Source organism: Peromyscus leucopus, chromosome 5 (genome assembly GCF_004664715.2).
Source record: "Peromyscus leucopus breed LL Stock chromosome 5, UCI_PerLeu_2.1, whole genome shotgun sequence".
In the NCBI taxonomy this organism is placed as follows: Eukaryota; Metazoa; Chordata; class Mammalia; order Rodentia; family Cricetidae; genus Peromyscus; species Peromyscus leucopus.
In genome coordinates this window covers 116,836,753-116,853,950 of record NC_051067.1, presented here as the reverse complement: position 1 = coordinate 116,853,950, position 17,198 = coordinate 116,836,753, and the positions used below count along the sequence as shown (strand labels likewise).

General features: G+C 43.6%; 1 protein-coding gene across 1 annotated transcript; it reads right to left on the bottom strand.

Moving 5' to 3' along the window:
- Positions 1 to 1,152: 1,152 nt before the first annotated feature.
- On the bottom strand, positions 1,153 to 12,935 carry Clec3a (C-type lectin domain family 3 member A). The gene is made up of 3 exons (XM_028875692.2): positions 12,736 to 12,935; positions 7,000 to 7,083; positions 1,153 to 3,850 (listed from the first exon to the last, which is right to left on the bottom strand). Exons 1-3 carry the CDS (start codon positions 12,848 to 12,850, stop codon positions 3,459 to 3,461), a joined length of 591 nt encoding a protein of 196 aa, XP_028731525.1. The 5' UTR covers positions 12,851 to 12,935; the 3' UTR covers positions 1,153 to 3,458.
- Positions 12,936 to 17,198: the final 4,263 nt, after the last annotated feature.

Sequence of the window (17,198 nt, the reverse complement as noted above, 5' to 3'; positions counted from 1 at the left end):
CTACTACTACTACTACTACTACTACTTTGAGTTCTTGCTCCTTGGAAAGGATGATCCTATTTGACACAATCTCTGGGAATCCAAACTCTGCCATCTACATGTAGTCCTTAGTTCCTTAACCCAGTCCTTGCAAAGGGGTCAAGGACAGCAGCTTCAGAGTCAATGTCTTCTCAAGGTCATCTGTTTATCCAAATTATGACCCTAAGTGAGGAATCTGAGCCATGAATTGGGATCTGTCCCATCATCTGTTGGGACAGATTTCACCAAGTCACAGCCTCCATGGTTGCCGAGGGTGTGTTGAGTTGACCACTACTTCTGGGAGTGTGCTTTGGGACCGCTGTCACCTCTCTCATTGTGTTTTTCTTCCATATTAGAAAATATCTCTGGAGCCTACTTCCCAGTGTTGTTCTGAAGGAAACTGAGAATTGTGTCAAATTTAGCACAGAACCTGGGATGTGATGAACATGTGCTGTCCATTCATGTCTGCTCCATTCATTTCTCTCTCTCTTCCTCCCTCCTGCCCTCCCTCCCTTCCTGTCTTCCTCCCCACCTCGTGTGTGTGTGTGTGTGTGTGTGTGTGTGTGTGTGTGTGTGTGTGTGTGTGTGTGTGTAGGTGCAGGTATACATGAGACACATGTGGAAATCAGAAGATAGCCTTGAATGTTGGTCCTCAGGAGCCTTTCCCCATTTCTGAGGCAAAATCTTCCATTGCCCTGGAACATTGCCATGTAGGCCATGCTAGCTCATCCACAAGCTTCCAGGAGTCCATCTGACTCTCTCCTCCATTGCATAGTACTGGGGTTACAGGTGCATAGTGCCACACTCAGCCTTTTATGTGTCTTTTTAGATCTGAACTCACTTCTTAAAGCAAGTGCTTTAGCAATTTAGCGACTACCTATCTATTAATGTGTTATCTTTCAGAAGACAATGATGATGTTGGGGTTGGTAGGGTCAACCAGATAAAATGGCAATTGGGTATGTTTAAAGTCTCCCCATCTCAAGACTGCGCCTCTTCAAGGTCAGTTGAAATTGTTCTCCAAATACACCAGTGTTACCAGTTTGATCAAATCCAGGCATTTTCCCTCTTAAATTCTGCCCAGTTTAATAAAAATATCATAATCTAAATAAATGTAATCAATATCTAAACACATCCACACTGATCAGATTTGGGGCTTTATTGTGCAATGAAAAAGCAAACCTAAAATTTAATTCTAAGCATATGCAATTCGGCTCTTGGGAGCAAGACATTATTCACAAAAGAGAAAAGATATTTACTTGAAGGATAGAATATATTCTGAATTGTTTATTTCTCCAAAACCCATTTCCCCTAAGCCTTAAATTTATGCTGCTGTTTTTAAGCAATGAAGTTATTTTTATAAAATCTAGTTAAGCAATTTAATGGAAATAGCATTGTTTGAATAAAAAATTGCACACATGTGTAACTCTGAAATAGTATTATTTAAGCCCAATTTTTAGATTCTAATGACAAACTGCCCCTCATAAAGTGAAATACATAATGATAATTGAAGAAATATATATGTAAAGAAAGTAAAAAATATTGTTATCACATAGAAAGGGAGACTGTAAGGACACATAAGTGAAGGGAAAGAGGCACTTTGCTTTTGTTGTCTAAACAGGACCTGGTGCAACAGCGTAGGCTGCCTTTAAACTTGCAGTCCAATTGGTAGAGCATGACCTTGGACTCCTAATCCTTTTCCTCTACTTCCCCAGTGCTGGGATTATAGGCTTAAGAGTCCTGTTCCTGTGAAGCCACATCTTCCTGCCCGGTAGACAAGCACTCTATCTACTGAACTGCACCCCAGCTCTGCCTTATCTTTCTCTGATCTATTCTTTGTCCTCACCACCTGCTGCCCTTCTCCTGCCTTAGTGTTGTATATTGGCTAGAAGCTGTTATAGAATGCTAAGAGCAGAAATTGATCAAATGTGTTGACTCACTTTGGGGGGCAGTATTGACTGAGACCCTCCAAGAAAGATGGAGTGGGAAAATTGGAAGAGTTAGATGAGAACCTCTTTAGACATTCCTGCTCTGATGTCATAGACAGAATCCACATCCCACCAGGGGATGTGAATTCTGAAAGCAAGGACCATAGGCTAACAGGGTGGATGAAATTAAACATTGTGTTAGAAAGGTTATGGATTATATAGCACCTAGAACCTCCAACTTGGGACAGTCTTATCAACCAACTATATCCACGCACTGCACAACATTTTGACCACTAATAGACTGTATATTTGACGGTAGTCCCAAGGGCTGTGATGGAGCTGAAAAATTTCTGTTCCCTAGAGACATTTTTGGTGTTCTCAGGTAGCAAATTATATGTAGCACTATGTGTGTTCTTGGTGACAGTGCTAAAAACAAATCTAGCACACCACTAGTCATAAAGTTTAACACAATGATTAAGCACAGAGTGTAATACTTGGTAACAATAATAAATGACAGTGTGTTGGTTTATATGTTTATCATACACTGTAGCTGAAGATCATTTGATTGCTTCTGTCCCCTCAAGGACCCTGATGTGACAATTTTGAAAGGTATTGTATACCTTAAGGAGGTGGATCCGTCTAGGGTGTCCTTGGATGATTGGGGACACACCTTGGAAAGGAGACCCTCCTTGCCATCTCTATTTCTGCTCTGGTTTGAGATGCTACCACTAGTTCCTGCTAATGATCGTCCAACCTCACCATTGGCCGAGTCACAGGGGATGCTTAATCTTTGGCTTTGAGCCACTAAAACTACAAGCTAAATATATGTCAGATTGCTTCATATATGTCTGTGTCAGATATCTTATAATAGTGATGGAAAGATAGTATACTTCACTGTGTTTTCAACTATTTTGATTATGTGTTTGTACTTAGAAAGAGAACTATATTGTGAAAGCCTGTCATGTTAGACCAACAGAATCCTCACATAGCTTGTGTCTACTACTTGTCTTAGGGGCATTTAGAGGCCACCTGAAGTTTTACCCTACAACTTAAGAGTTCATGTAGGGCATACTGCAATATTCACACAACTGAAAAATAACCAATGACAAATTTCTCAAAATGTCTTTCCATCATGACTAAATTTTAAGGAGAAATCTTCCAGGCAGCCCCGTCTTGCTTTCCCATCTTGAAGAAACACATGGCTTTTATATTTCTCAAATAGGCCAGGCCTATCCACCTGAGATGGACGAGGAGAGTAGGAAAGGGATTTGACAGCCCAATTTCAGAAGTCCCTTTCTTACCATGGGTCATTCTTTTCTGATCCCCTTTGCTACATGAAGGATAACATCACAATGAGCTATAGTAGAAACATGGTCTGACTCTATATACCTGTGGATATCAATACTGACATTGTAATCTTGCAATTAATAAATGTAATTTTGCCTAATTAGGGTGACTACCAGCTTATTTATCATGACCAGTCTTACTTGGAAGGTATATTTGGGAGGGGTTTGCTAAGGGATGATAAACTCACATATGTACCTCTTGCTACTTCGACAGGCCTCGTCACTCCATTTTCCCTGAGCTGACTGGGAGAACAGAACACAGTTCTCCCGCTTGCCACCACTGGGCTGGGCACGGTCCCAGTTGAGAAAGGAGACGGCGAATCCATGGACATCGAGGAACTTGCCTTCTGTGACCATGTCATTTATGCCCAGCCAAAAGTCATTGACACCTGGCAGACTCCTCTTACTATAGTCTCGGAGGGCGTTGATTTCGTCGGAATTCCTGGGGACAACTAGGGTTCCTCCCTTGGAAATGCAGTCTTCGTTGGCTTCATGGTAGTGCTTCAGGCCTTCTGAAGCAAGGTAGCATTTCTTATGGACTTTGGTGCCTCGAAGACAAACTGTGAAGATGGGAAATTTGGTGATGTAATAGGATGTCTTTTGTGTGTGACACGCCTAATACCGGCCCAAGCAAGCATTGATAAATGTTTGTGTAATGATTGATGTGCTGACAGTGATGAGTTACCATTGATGATTTTTTATCATGCCAGCCACAATAATAAGCACTTGCAATTTCAACAACCCCACAAAATTGTTACAACTTAACATGCCCCAAAAGAGATTAGAGAGCATATAATGAATTCATACCCACAAAAGACTCAAAACATAACCTTAGCCTAGGTTGCTTTGATATAATTTGTATCCTAGTGTATGTAAGGAACTACATGGTGGGTTTCCTTGGGACTTTTAGAATGGAATGGAATTTCATAATAATTTAAAAAGCAAACACAAACCACTTGTGATGGCACATGCCTATAATTGCAGCATTTGAAAGGTTGAGACAGAATGCTTGCTATGAATTTGAGGTCAGCTTGATCTACAGTTCCAGGCCAGACAGCCCCACATAGACAGATCTTATCACAAAAATAATAACCAAAAAAAAAAAGAAAGATGAAAGGAAGGAAGGAAGGGAGGGAGGGAGGGATGGAGGGAGGGAGGGAGAGAGGGAGGAAGGAAAAAGCAGACAAAAAGTCATTGAGAATAGTGGGTTTCCCCCTACTTTGGTTTGTTTGCTGCTTTTTGACACAGGATCTCTCTTTCTCCACCCTCACCTTGTGTGTGTGTGTGTGTGTGTGTGTGTGTGTGTGTGTGTGTGTGTGTGTACACCTGCCACAGTGCATCTGGCAGAGGACAACATGTGGGAGTCTGTTCTCTCCTTTCATTAAGTGAGGTTCAGGAATCAAACTCAGGTTGTCAGGCTTGGTGGCAGGCACCTTTGCCTGCTGAGCCATCTTGCCAGTCCTCACTGTAGTTTTTGTAGATGTGGTCTCATGTAGTCCAGGATGGTCCCCAGATTGACTATATAGCTCAGGATGACCTTCAGCTCTGATTCTCCTGCCTCTACCTACTGAATCTGTGGCATTAGCAGGCATGTGCCACCACACCCTGGTTTTTTATGCAGTGCTGGAATGGGATCCAGGGCTTTGTGCTTGTGAGGCAAGCATTCTATCGACTCAGCCACAGCCATGCCCTAAAAGACAAGACACAGATCCCAGGCTGCCAGGGAATTCTCTCTATAGCCTAGTCTGGCCTTAAATGAACCTGTAACTTCTGAGTGCTGGGATTACAAGTCATGCACCACCATGCCAGGCCGGAACTGTGGTTTTCTTATGAAGAGAACTGGGGGCTGGGGGCTAGTAATATTGCTTAGGTTATCCAGGGTAAAATAAACCCACAGGTAGTTTAAGAGTTTAGACTGTTGAGCCAAGTTCCAGAGCCATAGTGCATGATTTAAGTCTCCCTCCCTCACATTTTAGTAGGAAGTATTGGAGAAGTCAGTATAAAGTGACTATTCAGCACATATGTTGGAAAAATTAATTTTTAGGTAGTAGCCTGGTATGGTGGTGCATGGCTATAACCCCAGCATTTGGGAGGTGGAGGCAGAGTGATTGGGAGTTCAAAGTCAGCCTCAGCTGTGTAGTGAGTTTGAGCCCAAACTGCTCACCATGAGACCCTGTCTCAGAACAGAGTATTAATGGTGTCAGAATACACAGGAAAAGTAACATTTTTTTTTTTCTCATTATACGGGATCATTTGCCCTTACTTTAACTTTCCAATTATGCATCCCTGGAAAGCTGGTAAAAGGAATGTTATCACCCTTGTTCCAAGGCACCATTGTGTATGGTGAAGGTGACCCTGGTTTGGTAACTAGCTTGAGAGTAATGAATACTTGATGAGAAGCTGTGATTTCATTTGTCTGAAGGTGCTAACTTTAATAGGTAGGCTTCCTGCCGGGACCCTCAAAACCCAACTCTCGAGGTTGGTATGAGAGACATTGACTCCTGGTATCCTTTTGTTTGTTTGTTTGTTTTGTTTTGTTTTGTGTTTTGTTTTTTGAGACAGGGTTTCTCTGTGTAGCTTTGCGCCTTTCCTGGAACTCATTCTGTAGCCCAGGCTGGCCTCGAACTCACAGAGATCCTCCTGCCTCTGCCTCCCGAGTGCTGGGATTAAAGGCGTGGGCCACCACCGCCCGGCTACTCCTGGTATCCTTATAAGCCAGGACTGCTCTGGACCTGTGCATTCTGCTCTCACTCATTCACCTTTTTAGAGCACAGCTCCTGGCCAGAAGTGTGTGCAGCTAATGGGCTGTGGAGGAGTGCTTCTCTGCAGACAAACTCTGTTAGGAAGCTGTAGCCCTACCCAATATCCTTCCACGTGCATCCATGTTGGGTGTAGCCTTGGAGAGCCTTGTGGACCTGTTTGGTCAACTCTCAGTGGCTCCCAGACAGCACTCAGTGAACATCCAGTAATGCTTCATTTCGGATATTGAATACTCCTCATTTTGTTTCTCCACCTATAGGGAAGGTAGTTAGGGCTGGGCATCGTGATGCATGCCTTTAGTCCCAGCACTCGTTGTTAGGTTGAGGCCAGCCTGGTCTATATAGTTAGTTCCAGGACAGCCAGAGCTACATAGTAAGACCCTATCTCAAACAAACAAACAAACAAACAAACAAACAAACAAACAAACAAATAAACAAACAAAGTATTTAAGACCTGGCCTTTAAAGTATCTCCTTGTGTGCGTGTTTCTCTGTGTTTCTGTTTGTGTGTGTGTTTCTATGGGTGTGTGTCTCTGTGTGTGTGTTTCTGCTTGGAAGCCAGAGGCTGAAGTCGTGTGTCTTCCTCACTTCTCTCCATCTTGTTTTTCTAGTAGGTATTTCACTGTACCTAGAGCTCTGTAATTCAGCTAGACTGGCTGGCCAGTGAGCCCCAGGGATCCTCCTGTGTTCTCATCCCCAGCTTTAGACCTGGCTGTCCTGGAACTCAGAGATCTGCCTGTCTCTGCTGGGATTAAAGGCGTGTGCTAGCACGTTTGGCTGTCAATGTTTTGTTGTTGTTTTGGTTTGGTTTTTCATCTTGTCTTGTTTTGTTTTTTAATGAACAGACAAACCCCAGAACTCAGCATGCGATCTGGATGAGTTCAGTCCTGGGCAATGCTGATTCTTGCCTGCTCCCCTTCCAGACTAGACTCAGGTGACTAGCCATCTCACCTGTCTGCAGAGCTTGCATTTCCTTCAGGGCATTCACTTCTCGCCACAGCTTTTCAACTTGAGACTTCAGGTCACCATCCTTTTCTGGGAGCCGTTGTTGAGTGGGGTAGGGGGCAGGATGGAAAATATTCAATTAGATATAATGGAAATGTAAAAAACAAAAACAAAAACAAAACAAAACAAAAAAATTGGAATCTATGGGGGATACAGAGGAACCAGCCATCTCCTGTAACCAGGCAAGATTTCCAGTGGAGGGATTGGGACACCAACCCAGCCACATAACCTTCAACCTACAATTTGTTCTGCCTACAAGATGTGCTGGGTAAAGGTGGTGCAGAAATTGTGGGAGTGGCCAACCAATGACTGGTCCAGCTTGAGATCCATACCATAAGAGGAAGCCCATCCCTGACACTGCCTGGAGGTCCAGGACCCAGAGGCTGGATAGCCTAGAGACCAAGGATAGAACCAAATAGGACGGGGGGGGGGGGGGGAGTCAATGAAATGATTTCCTAATGATATTCTGCTGTACTCGGAGATAGGTGCCTAGCCCAATTGTCATCAGAGATGTTTCACCTAGCAACTGATGGAAACAGATGCAGAGACCCACAGCCAAACATTAGGCAGAGTTCCAGGAATCCTGTGGAAGAGAAGAAGAAAGGACTGGAGGAGGCACAGGGGTCAGGAATACCACAAGATAACCCACAGAACCAACTAACCTGGGCTCATAAGGGCTCGCAGAGACTGAATCAACCACCAGGAAGCCTGCATGGAACTGACCTAGGCACTCAGAACATATGTGACAGTTGTGTAGCTTGCTTGGTCTTCTTGTGGGACTCCTAACAGTGGGAGCAGGGGCTGCCTCTGACTCTGTTACCTGCTTTTTGGAACTATTTCTTCCTTCCGGGTTGCCTCAGCTAGCCTTAATAGGAGAGGAGATTCCTAGTCTCACTGCAACTTGATATACCATAGCTGGCTGATATCCATGGGAGGACTGCCCTTTTCTGAAGAGAAATGGAGGAGGAGTGGATAGGGTGTGGAAGGAGAGACTGAAGGGAGGGGGAAACCACAGTTGGGATGTAAAAACAAACAGACAAAATGACAGCTTTGGAATGCAGAATCCCAGGCAATGGTGATTCTGATGAAGCCAAGCCAAATGTTTACTGAAAACAATACTCGAAGAGAACCTGGCTGAGAAGGTTCCTGGGTCTCTGCAGATGGTGTCTGTTCTCACCTCTCCTTACCAAGCTTAACTGTGTATTCTGAGCAGACTTTTCTGATAACCCTGGAAATTAGCATCCCCGCTGCAAATCTTTCCCAAACCTTGTTTATTTTCCTTCAGAGCACCATCTGTATTTTACTTACTTCATTTCCTTGGTTTTATTATCCATGATTCTCCCTATGCTTGGCACGATCCTGCACAAGAATTGTGCTTGCATTGGGGGCATACAACTTTGGATATAAAAAGGTTTATGTTATTTGAATGTTTATGGAAGATGAGTGCAGTGAGCTAAGGGCCATGGGGGATAAGGCCAGGACTCAGACTTACTGGGACTCTCCTCCCTGACCCTGGGATCTTTACGTGAATGATGAGGTATGATGGAGGTGCAGCAGCTCCTGGTGGCATTGGGTGATAAGGACCATGGAAAACTTTTGTACGGGAATATCACCACCTACTACTTTTCCTTATTCCTTGTTCTCTATACACCTCATTCCCTCCTTTCTTCTCCCTTCTTTTCATCCTTCTCTCCCCCGCCCCTTTGGTGGTATTAGAGATTAAACCCAGGGTCAAATATCTTATGCATGCTAGGCAAGGGCTCTACTGATAACTATATCCCTAGCCTCAGTTATTTATTCTTAAATGTTCTTAGATGGGGCCAAAAAATCTTCATGATTGTCTTTGCTTAACCTCAGTTGTGTGTAAGTGAGTAGCTGTGGCTTCTGGCTAAATTCCAGAAGAATGGGAACTGTCTTAGTGATCGTTAGGAACTGTGACAAGCTGTACCAAATACTAAACATGTATATATATATATATCGTATGCACTAGGTTGTGAGATCAGTTCTTCTGCTGTCTCTGAGATATACACTTTGGTCTAGAAGCTTACAGAAAAGGATGCAGAGAAACAGAAAACTGAATCCACCCACTGAATGTCTCCTAGTCGGTAAGACATAGAGCTCAAATGTGGGTGTCTCTGGCTTCCAGCCTGTTCTCTCCCATTCCTCTGACCCGCTTCTGCCAAGCAGCTGTCTCCACCTCCTTGGTCCCCAGCACATGGGTTTAGACAGAGATGACACGTAAAGATGATTATGAACCATCTCCAGCTGTCTCTTCGTGGGCCTGCCATACAGAGACTCTGTTTTGTGGGCTGGGAAGGTGGCTCAGCCACGAAAGTGCTTGCCAAGTTTGAACTTTCCAAAATCCAAGTTTGACCAATGAAGCCAGGCATGGTGGCATGCTAATAATCCCAGCCTGAGAGGCAGATACAGGCAGATGCCTGGGGCTTCCTGGTCAGTCAGCCTAGCCTACTTAGAACTACAGGCCAAGAAAAGACACTTCTTAAAATAAAAAAACAAAAAACAAAACAACAACAACAAAAACAAGGTGGATGACACCTAGGAAATACTAGAGGTTGTCCCTCTGGCCTCTACATGCGTGTGCACACATGTGAACACACACTGACACATATATGTACCGGCACACACACAGATGAAAATCAGTTTTGTGTCCCTGTGAATTCTCAGGAGAGTGTAAAGTCCAGTGGCTCAATTCCCTGTCCCCTTAAACTCGTGCTTCACCAGCCAGATGTTTCCACATTTGGGCTAGGAAATTGCATTCTGGGGTATTCAGCACCTCCTCCCCCTACCTCTGTTTCACTTGACATTGTACATCAGTTCTTAAGATTTTTTTTTTTTTCCTGTGAGACCATTCAAAGTGGAATAAATAAAAGGGGCATTTAGATGCAAACCCATCAGCTACTGGGGCCAGGTTTGCAAAGGCCCGCTGAGGTCTGGCTTCTAACGTGGAAGCTGTCAGCCAGACACGGTTCATCCCCCTTCCTTCCTGCTCAGCTTCCAGCTTCTTCCTATTTAAATAAGTAGCTGTAAACACTATCATTACCACAAAGACACATGTGTCCCCATTAGGCTCCTGGGGGATCATTATGGCAGCCATCATCTGGAGGTCTTGGTGGCTTCCATTCTCTGTTGCTCAGGTGGATGAACAGAAGGAATGCCCTGAGGAGCTAGCTCACTCTAAAAGGTATATTTTATTCATTAGTATAACATGTAATTTGTAGAGACCCATGAAGTAAGTACTCAGGGAACACTTGGATTGGGTGATTAACTGCTGCTGCCACTTTGAGTGTCTTAAAAGATCTCCTATTCTTTTTGCAATCATGTCTGTGTGGCATCAGATCCAGGACAGAAACACACAAAAAACATTTCCAGTGGAACCATGATAAGGTGTTAGGTTGTCCATTTGAATGAGAATGGCATAGGCTGGTGCTGTCATTTGAAGAGACAATTACAGGGTCAGGTTAACAGAGAATGTCACTTCTAGAAGGTATACCGCAGCCTTTTAGCACAAGAATGGACATATGTGCACAAGGGTCTCCTGTGGAACACTGTGTCAAAGAGAGACATACCAGAAACCACATAAACATTGCCAAGAAAGAACCAGTTAAGTCACAGCCTCCCCAAACAATAAAGTAGTACATGCAACTGTTAAAATGAATGAAAAAATGCCTCCATTTATAGCTATCTGAAACTGAACACATAAAGTAAATTTATTTACCTGCCAAATATTTGCAATGCCAATCTGGGTGATATTTATCTACTGTTATTAGCCGGTAGATAATTCTGGGTAAGGACTGGAGGGGAAAAGGTAGATTTTACTTTTTTTGCTGTTGTTGGTTTTGCGGTTTTGAGACAAGGTCTTAATGAAGCCCAGGCTGCCCTTAAATCTGCTGTACAGTTGAGGCTGGTCTTGAACTCACGGTCTTCTGCCTCCATCTCCCAAGCACTGGGGTTACAAATACCTGTCACCATTCCTGCCTTGGCTTTCACATTTGGTTCTATAAACTTGGGTATTATTTCAAAGTACTCAAAATATTTTTTAAAAAATGTGAGTGAATAGGTAGGAAAAGAAGCAACCAGCAAATCTAGGCTGATTGCTTTACCTCTTGTAAACCTGACTTTCATTGGACTCGAAGGCAAAGATTATTACTTTGGGTCAGGGGGATGGTTAAGGTGTGTTTGCAACAATAAAATAACATACCTGCTGGAGGTGATCTTAGGATAGGAGAGAGAGAGAGCAAGAAGGAGCTAGAAAGAGCAAGAAACTCACATCTATACATTTTCTACCCTCTCCGCACAGTTCCTACTTCAATAAAGAAGCACAAAAGTATGCCACATCACTCAGTGTCTTCTCTCTCTTCTGTCCTCACCTGCCGTGATACACTTCACCTCCTCGTGAGAAATATCTGAAACTTTCTTTTAAAGAGCTTGCACGGAGAGGCAATACTTTATAAGGAAAAGTATCTCTGCTTAAGAAACCTTTCCTCAGACCAGGCTTTCATAAACACCCCTAGGAATGATCTTTGAGAATAAAAAAAAAACAAATCAGAAAACCCACAAACAACAAAAACCCACAGGGGGATCCATCATCCACTTGTGACAAGTGGAATCTAGGCTTTAGTGGAGGTTTTTTGCTTGTTTGTTTGTTTTTTGTTTTGTTTTGTTTTTTGAGCTAGGGACTCAAGAAGCCCAGCCTCAAACTCCCTAGCCAAAGGTGACTTTGAAGTCCTGATCCTCCTGCCTCCACTTCCCAAGTGAGCCAGCCACCCATGACAGCTTAGCTTTGCATTTAACAAACTGAAAGTGGTGAGGAAAGAGCACCATGATATTTATGTTGAAACACTCTGTTAGGAAAATGGCTCAGAGCCTGAGGTAGCATGTCACCGGACCAACTGCCTTTTGCTTCTGCTTTGGTTCCCACCTGAGGCAGACACAGTCTCATCATCTGGGTTCTTTGCAGCTGTGAAGTTTTTGTCTCTTAACCTGGCATAAACCCACTTCAAATCTAGCTACGCTTGATGAGTGAATTCCGTGTCAAAATATCTTTAAATTCTGTCTGATTTTGTGTTGACAGGTTCTTAAATTAAAGAGACATCCAGCACTCTGTGATATGAAAAATTAGATACACGGTTTCAACAGATGTCCCGAGGTAGAGATGGGAAAATAAACCAACAGGATAGCCAGTGACAAAAGGGAAGCCACAGTTGCCCTAGTCATCTGACTTACTGAGATTGCAGTGAGCTTACAAATATATTTGAATATATTTATACCCAGGAGATCACAGGGCACCGCTAATCAGTGTCTTGCTTTCCCATCATCCATTAAGCCCTATGTCCACAGGTCCATGTGAGCTCTAGCTCAGAAATGTTCCACATTATTGAAACTCATTGGACAAGAGACATACAATAGGGACTGTTTTCATTATGAGAAATTTTTTCAATAGTAATAACAACAACAACAATAATAATAATAGTAAAAACTTAGTACATGTTTTCTTTAAACAGCAAACTCCCCAGAGACTACAAAAGTCACCGGATCCCCTGCAAAGCCACACACCCACGAGGTAATGATGGTCTCCTGGTGCAGTTTGGGTATGAACCTTGTCCTGTTCTTTCCCTGCCTGAATAAGCCTAGGGTTTTTGCCAGGCAGCAAAGTCCCATTACCTTTCACACGGCGTTTGCTATGTTTCCTGGCTTTCACTCTGGATGGGTAGCTATTGGTCTGGTCCAGGAGTAAGCTGGCCACCAGGATACAAATGACAAGTCCATTCTTTGCCATGGCTCTGGGACAGGCCAGTCTGGCCCCTTGGTCAGCAGCGCTGGAGCAACTAGCGAGCAGGGAGGCTGTGAGGCCACATCTTGCTCTGGGCTGCCTGGGGCTGACTTTATATAAGGGAGCTCCAAGGTTGGCTAGAAGCCTGCTGACGGAAGGCTGGAATGTTCCTGGGGCCATGGCATAAGGAGGCTCCCTGTTCTTACACCTCATGCTGGGATCCTGATTCGTTTATTTTTATTCTGTTTGCCTTTTCCCATCGATTTGCCTTTTCCGAGTGTATTTGAGTAAAAGAAAGATTAGTCTTTCAAAAAACTTTGATATATATGTAATATATGTTTTAGAGCTCTCAAGTATATCAAATGTCTGGAAAATGGATCCAATTCAGTTTTCAGAGTTAAAAAAATTTTTTGTCCAAATTGCCTGAGGATGTGGCTCAGTGGCACAATGTTTGCTTGGCAGATGTGAAACACTGGGATCAACTCTCAGCAACAGAAAATAAAGTGATACTGTGACCCCTCCTCCCATCAGGGAAGTTCCTGCATATACACTGTGTGTGCATCTGCATGTGTTTGTGTCTGTGTGTGTGTGTGTGTGAGTCTGTGTGTGCATGGGAATACATGTCACAAACAAGTGAAAATCAGAGGGCAACCTACACCAGTCAGTTCTTTCTTTTCACCTAGTAGGTCCCAGAGATCAGACTCAGCTCTTCAGTCTTGGTGACAGGCACTTTCACCCCCCTGAGCCATTTTGCTGGCCCATTTATTTTTATTTTTTTAAAAAATAGGCAGTAGTGGCACACACCTTTAATCCCAGCACTCATGAGGCAGAGGCAGGATGATCTCTGTGAGTTTGAGACCAACCTGGTCTATAGAGTGAGTCCAAGGACAGCAAAAGCTACAGAAAGAGAAACCTTGTAAAAAAAAATAATGAATTAAAATTTTAGTTTAATTTAGTTTTGAGGCAGTCTCATGTAGTCCAGATTAGTCTCAAACTTGCTATATAGCTAAAAATGACCTTGATATTCTGATCCTCCTGGCTCTCCTTTTAAAGTGTTGGATTATAGGTATTTGCTACCATTGCCAATACCACTCTGCAATTGAACAGGTACGTCTGAACACTCACGTGTCTACATACTCCCACGTCTGCACTGTTCTTCTGGAGCTCAGAGATCAGACTTACAGCAAGGACAGAAGTAGATAACTCACTATAAAATATAAAGCTGCCTTCTATTAACGTTTTGCCAATGTATCAAGAATGTATTCCTAAACTCTACCTGGTGGTTCAGGCCTATAATCCCAACTGTCTGGGAGGCTGATTCAGGAGGATCACAAGTTTCAGGCACGGCTTGGGCTACACAGTGAGTTCAAAGCCGGTCAGTGTGGATCATTTAGTGAGACTCTGTCCCAAAATAAAAAGTAAATATAAGGACTGAGGGTTGGGGAGGTAGTTCAGTGGATAAAGTGTTTGCTACCCAAATGTGGGGGCCTGAGTTCAGATGTGCAGAATCCTTGTAAACACAGACTGGGTATCATGCATCTGCAACCCCAATGCTGTCATGGTGAGATGGGAGGTGCAGATAGGAGAATCCCTGGAAGGAGAGGGCCAGCTAGCCTGGAGTACACAGCAATGAAGAACAAGAGATACTGTTTCAAATAAGTTAGAAGATAAGAACAGATGCCAAAAGTTGTCCTTTTAACAACCCCCTGCCACACACCCACATTTACACACACACCAGCTCACATACCCAAGATTTAAAACAAAGCAAATACTGGGGTGTAGCTCAGTGGTAAAGCACTTGCTTAACACATGCAAGGTGGTAGGCTCAATCCCCAACATCACACATATGCACAAAATTGTATTCCTAGAAGCATCTTAGACTAAAAAGAAAAAAGTGATTGCATCCATCACTAAACAACTAAATATAGTTATTTCTCAAATCCCCAACACCAAACACTTGAGGCTTCTCCAAGCACATGAGAGCACACTGTCAAGTGAATTCTATAAGAAATAGAGGAATGTGATGAGGGGTGCAGAGACAGCTCAGCCATTAAGAGGGCTTACTGCTCTTGCAGAGGACCCAAGTTTGGCTCTGAGCACACACATCTGGTAGCTCACAACCACCTGTAATTCCGGCTCCAGGGGGCTCCCACATCACCACAGGTACCTGTACTCATGTACACAAACCCTAGCATATACAAAAATACCCAAAATAAAATATTTTAGAAGTAAATGGAGAAAGATAATGAAAAGCTATAACTGTTCTTAGCTGGGTATCAGTTTTAAGACTAAGTATGTGTGTAGGGGTGGGGTGGGATGGAGTGTGGGTATTGTGCTTGCTGTACAAGCACTAAGATGAGAGTTTAGATACCCAGGACCCAGGTAAAAGCAAGTGAGTTTGGTAGCCTACCTGTAACCCAACAGAGGAGAGGCAGTGATCGGAAATCCTTAGAATAAGGATTTGTATGGCTGCACTAGCTAGAATGTAAGGTTCTGGTTCAGCTGGAGACCTGCCTCCATATAAATGCAGAGGGTGATTGGAGAAGACACCCAATATCAATCTCAGTCTTTCACACATGTGTGCCACCCCAGACATGTGTGTGTACTCACACATATATACACTGCATACACACACACACACACACACACACACACACACACACACACACACGCAAAAAAATGAGTGCTGAGACCAGACAGGCTTGTCAAAAACAACAGGTGTGATCACGATGGAACATGTCAGAGCCGGGACAGCTTCTGGATGCTACCCTTGGTGTTCTGTGGATGGCCTGGTGTAGTGCTACTTGGCTGGAATATCTGAAGAAGTGATTCCTCCTCCTGCATGCTAGTGAGGAGATCCGTCCACTTCCTCACCATTTCCTCTCAGCCACAGCCACTTTGTAAAAGCCTATTCTTTCTCAGAGAGAACCACATGGATGGGAAAGCCTGGCGGTTTAGCACTGTAAGTGTACAGTAAAATGTAAAATTGTCACCCATCATGCCGACTCTTTGTGCTAACAGGGACTCCGTGTGTAGACAGTTGAGGACACTTGCGGACTTGAGGCCAAGCTTCTCATCCTACTGTGACTCATCTATCAGTTGTATGACCTTGGGCAAATCCCCTCTGTGTGCCTTATCAATGGGGCTAGAAATTCCTGCTTACCAGGCTGGAGGAAGGATTAATGAGATAACAACCACAAGGGCCTTGGCACAGTATCTAGAAGGGAGTGTCTCAACAGCGATCAATAGGCTTCTGCATATGTGTTACGGTTGTGTAGTTTGGTGTCCTTCTGGGACTCCTAACAGTGGGAGTGGGGGTGGGGAATGAGCTATTTCTGACTCTTTTGCCTGCTTTGGGGACCCTTTTCCTCTTACTGAGTTGCCTCATCCGGCCTTGATATGAGGATTTGTGCCTGATCTTATTGTAGCTTGTTATGCTGTGTTTGGTTGATATCCCTGGGAGGCCTGCTCTTTTCTGAAGGAAAAATAAAAGAGTGGATCTGGGAGAGAGAAAGGGGAAGGGGGGCTGGGAGAAGAAGAGGGAGGGGAACCTGTGGTCGGGATGTAATATACAAGAGAAGAATAAATAAATAAAAAATCAATATGCACAACTTACAGAATGGAATACTGAAGATGCTTACCTTTAAGCACAATGCATATGAATTATGGAACAGATGGCCAACTTTTTGTTTTCTGTGCAGGGAATTGAACCCAGAGCTTCATATACACTAGGCAAATGCCCCACCACTGAGTCACACCTCCATATGTTGTTTCTTAAAGATTATTTTTATTTTATGTTTATGGGTGTTTTGCTTATATGTCTGTGCACCATTTTCATGCCTGATACCCACAGATGCCAGAAGAAAGCAGTGGATTCCCTGGAACTGGAGTTTCTGATGTTTGTGAGCCACCATGTGATGCTGGAACCAAACCCAGGTCCTCTGCAAGAGCATCAAGTTCTCTTAACTCCTGGGCCATCTGTCCAGGCCCCATATATTGCTTTTATTGAGACAAGGTTTTACTATGTAGCTCAGGCTGGCCTGTCACTCACTGTGTAACCCAGGATGGCCTCAATATTAGGTTATTTTATTCTTTCTAACAAGCCTATGAGGTAGGAATTCCCTCTGTTGTATGTGATTGAAAATGAGTCTAGAAAGCCCTAAATGGCCTTGCCAGCATCGCTAGGGTTCTGAGGACAAAAGATGGCATCACAATCTGCTTCTCGCTGACTTTGGAAAGCTTGGGCTGTGAAAATGAGCTTTGATTGAATGAGTGAAAAGATCAATGTGTAAAGCAAACATTGGTTTCACAACTGATCAAAAATACTTTTTGCCGTCTTTCTAAATCCTTTCCC

What these genes read in the sequence shown, in the direction of transcription:
- Clec3a (XM_028875692.2), bottom strand. Translation starts at nt 12,850, where the DNA reads ATGGCAAAGAATGGACTTGTCATTTGTATCCTGGTGGCCAGCTTACTC. An exon ending in TAGCAAACGCCGTGTGAAAG is followed by an intron (nt 7,084 to 12,735) that starts GTAATGGGACTT and finishes AACGGCTCCCAG; the next exon opens with AAAAGGATGGTGACCTGAAG. An exon ending in AATGCAAGCTCTGCAGACAG is followed by an intron (nt 3,851 to 6,999) that starts GTGAGATGGCTA and finishes CCATCTTCACAG; the next exon opens with TTTGTCTTCGAGGCACCAAA.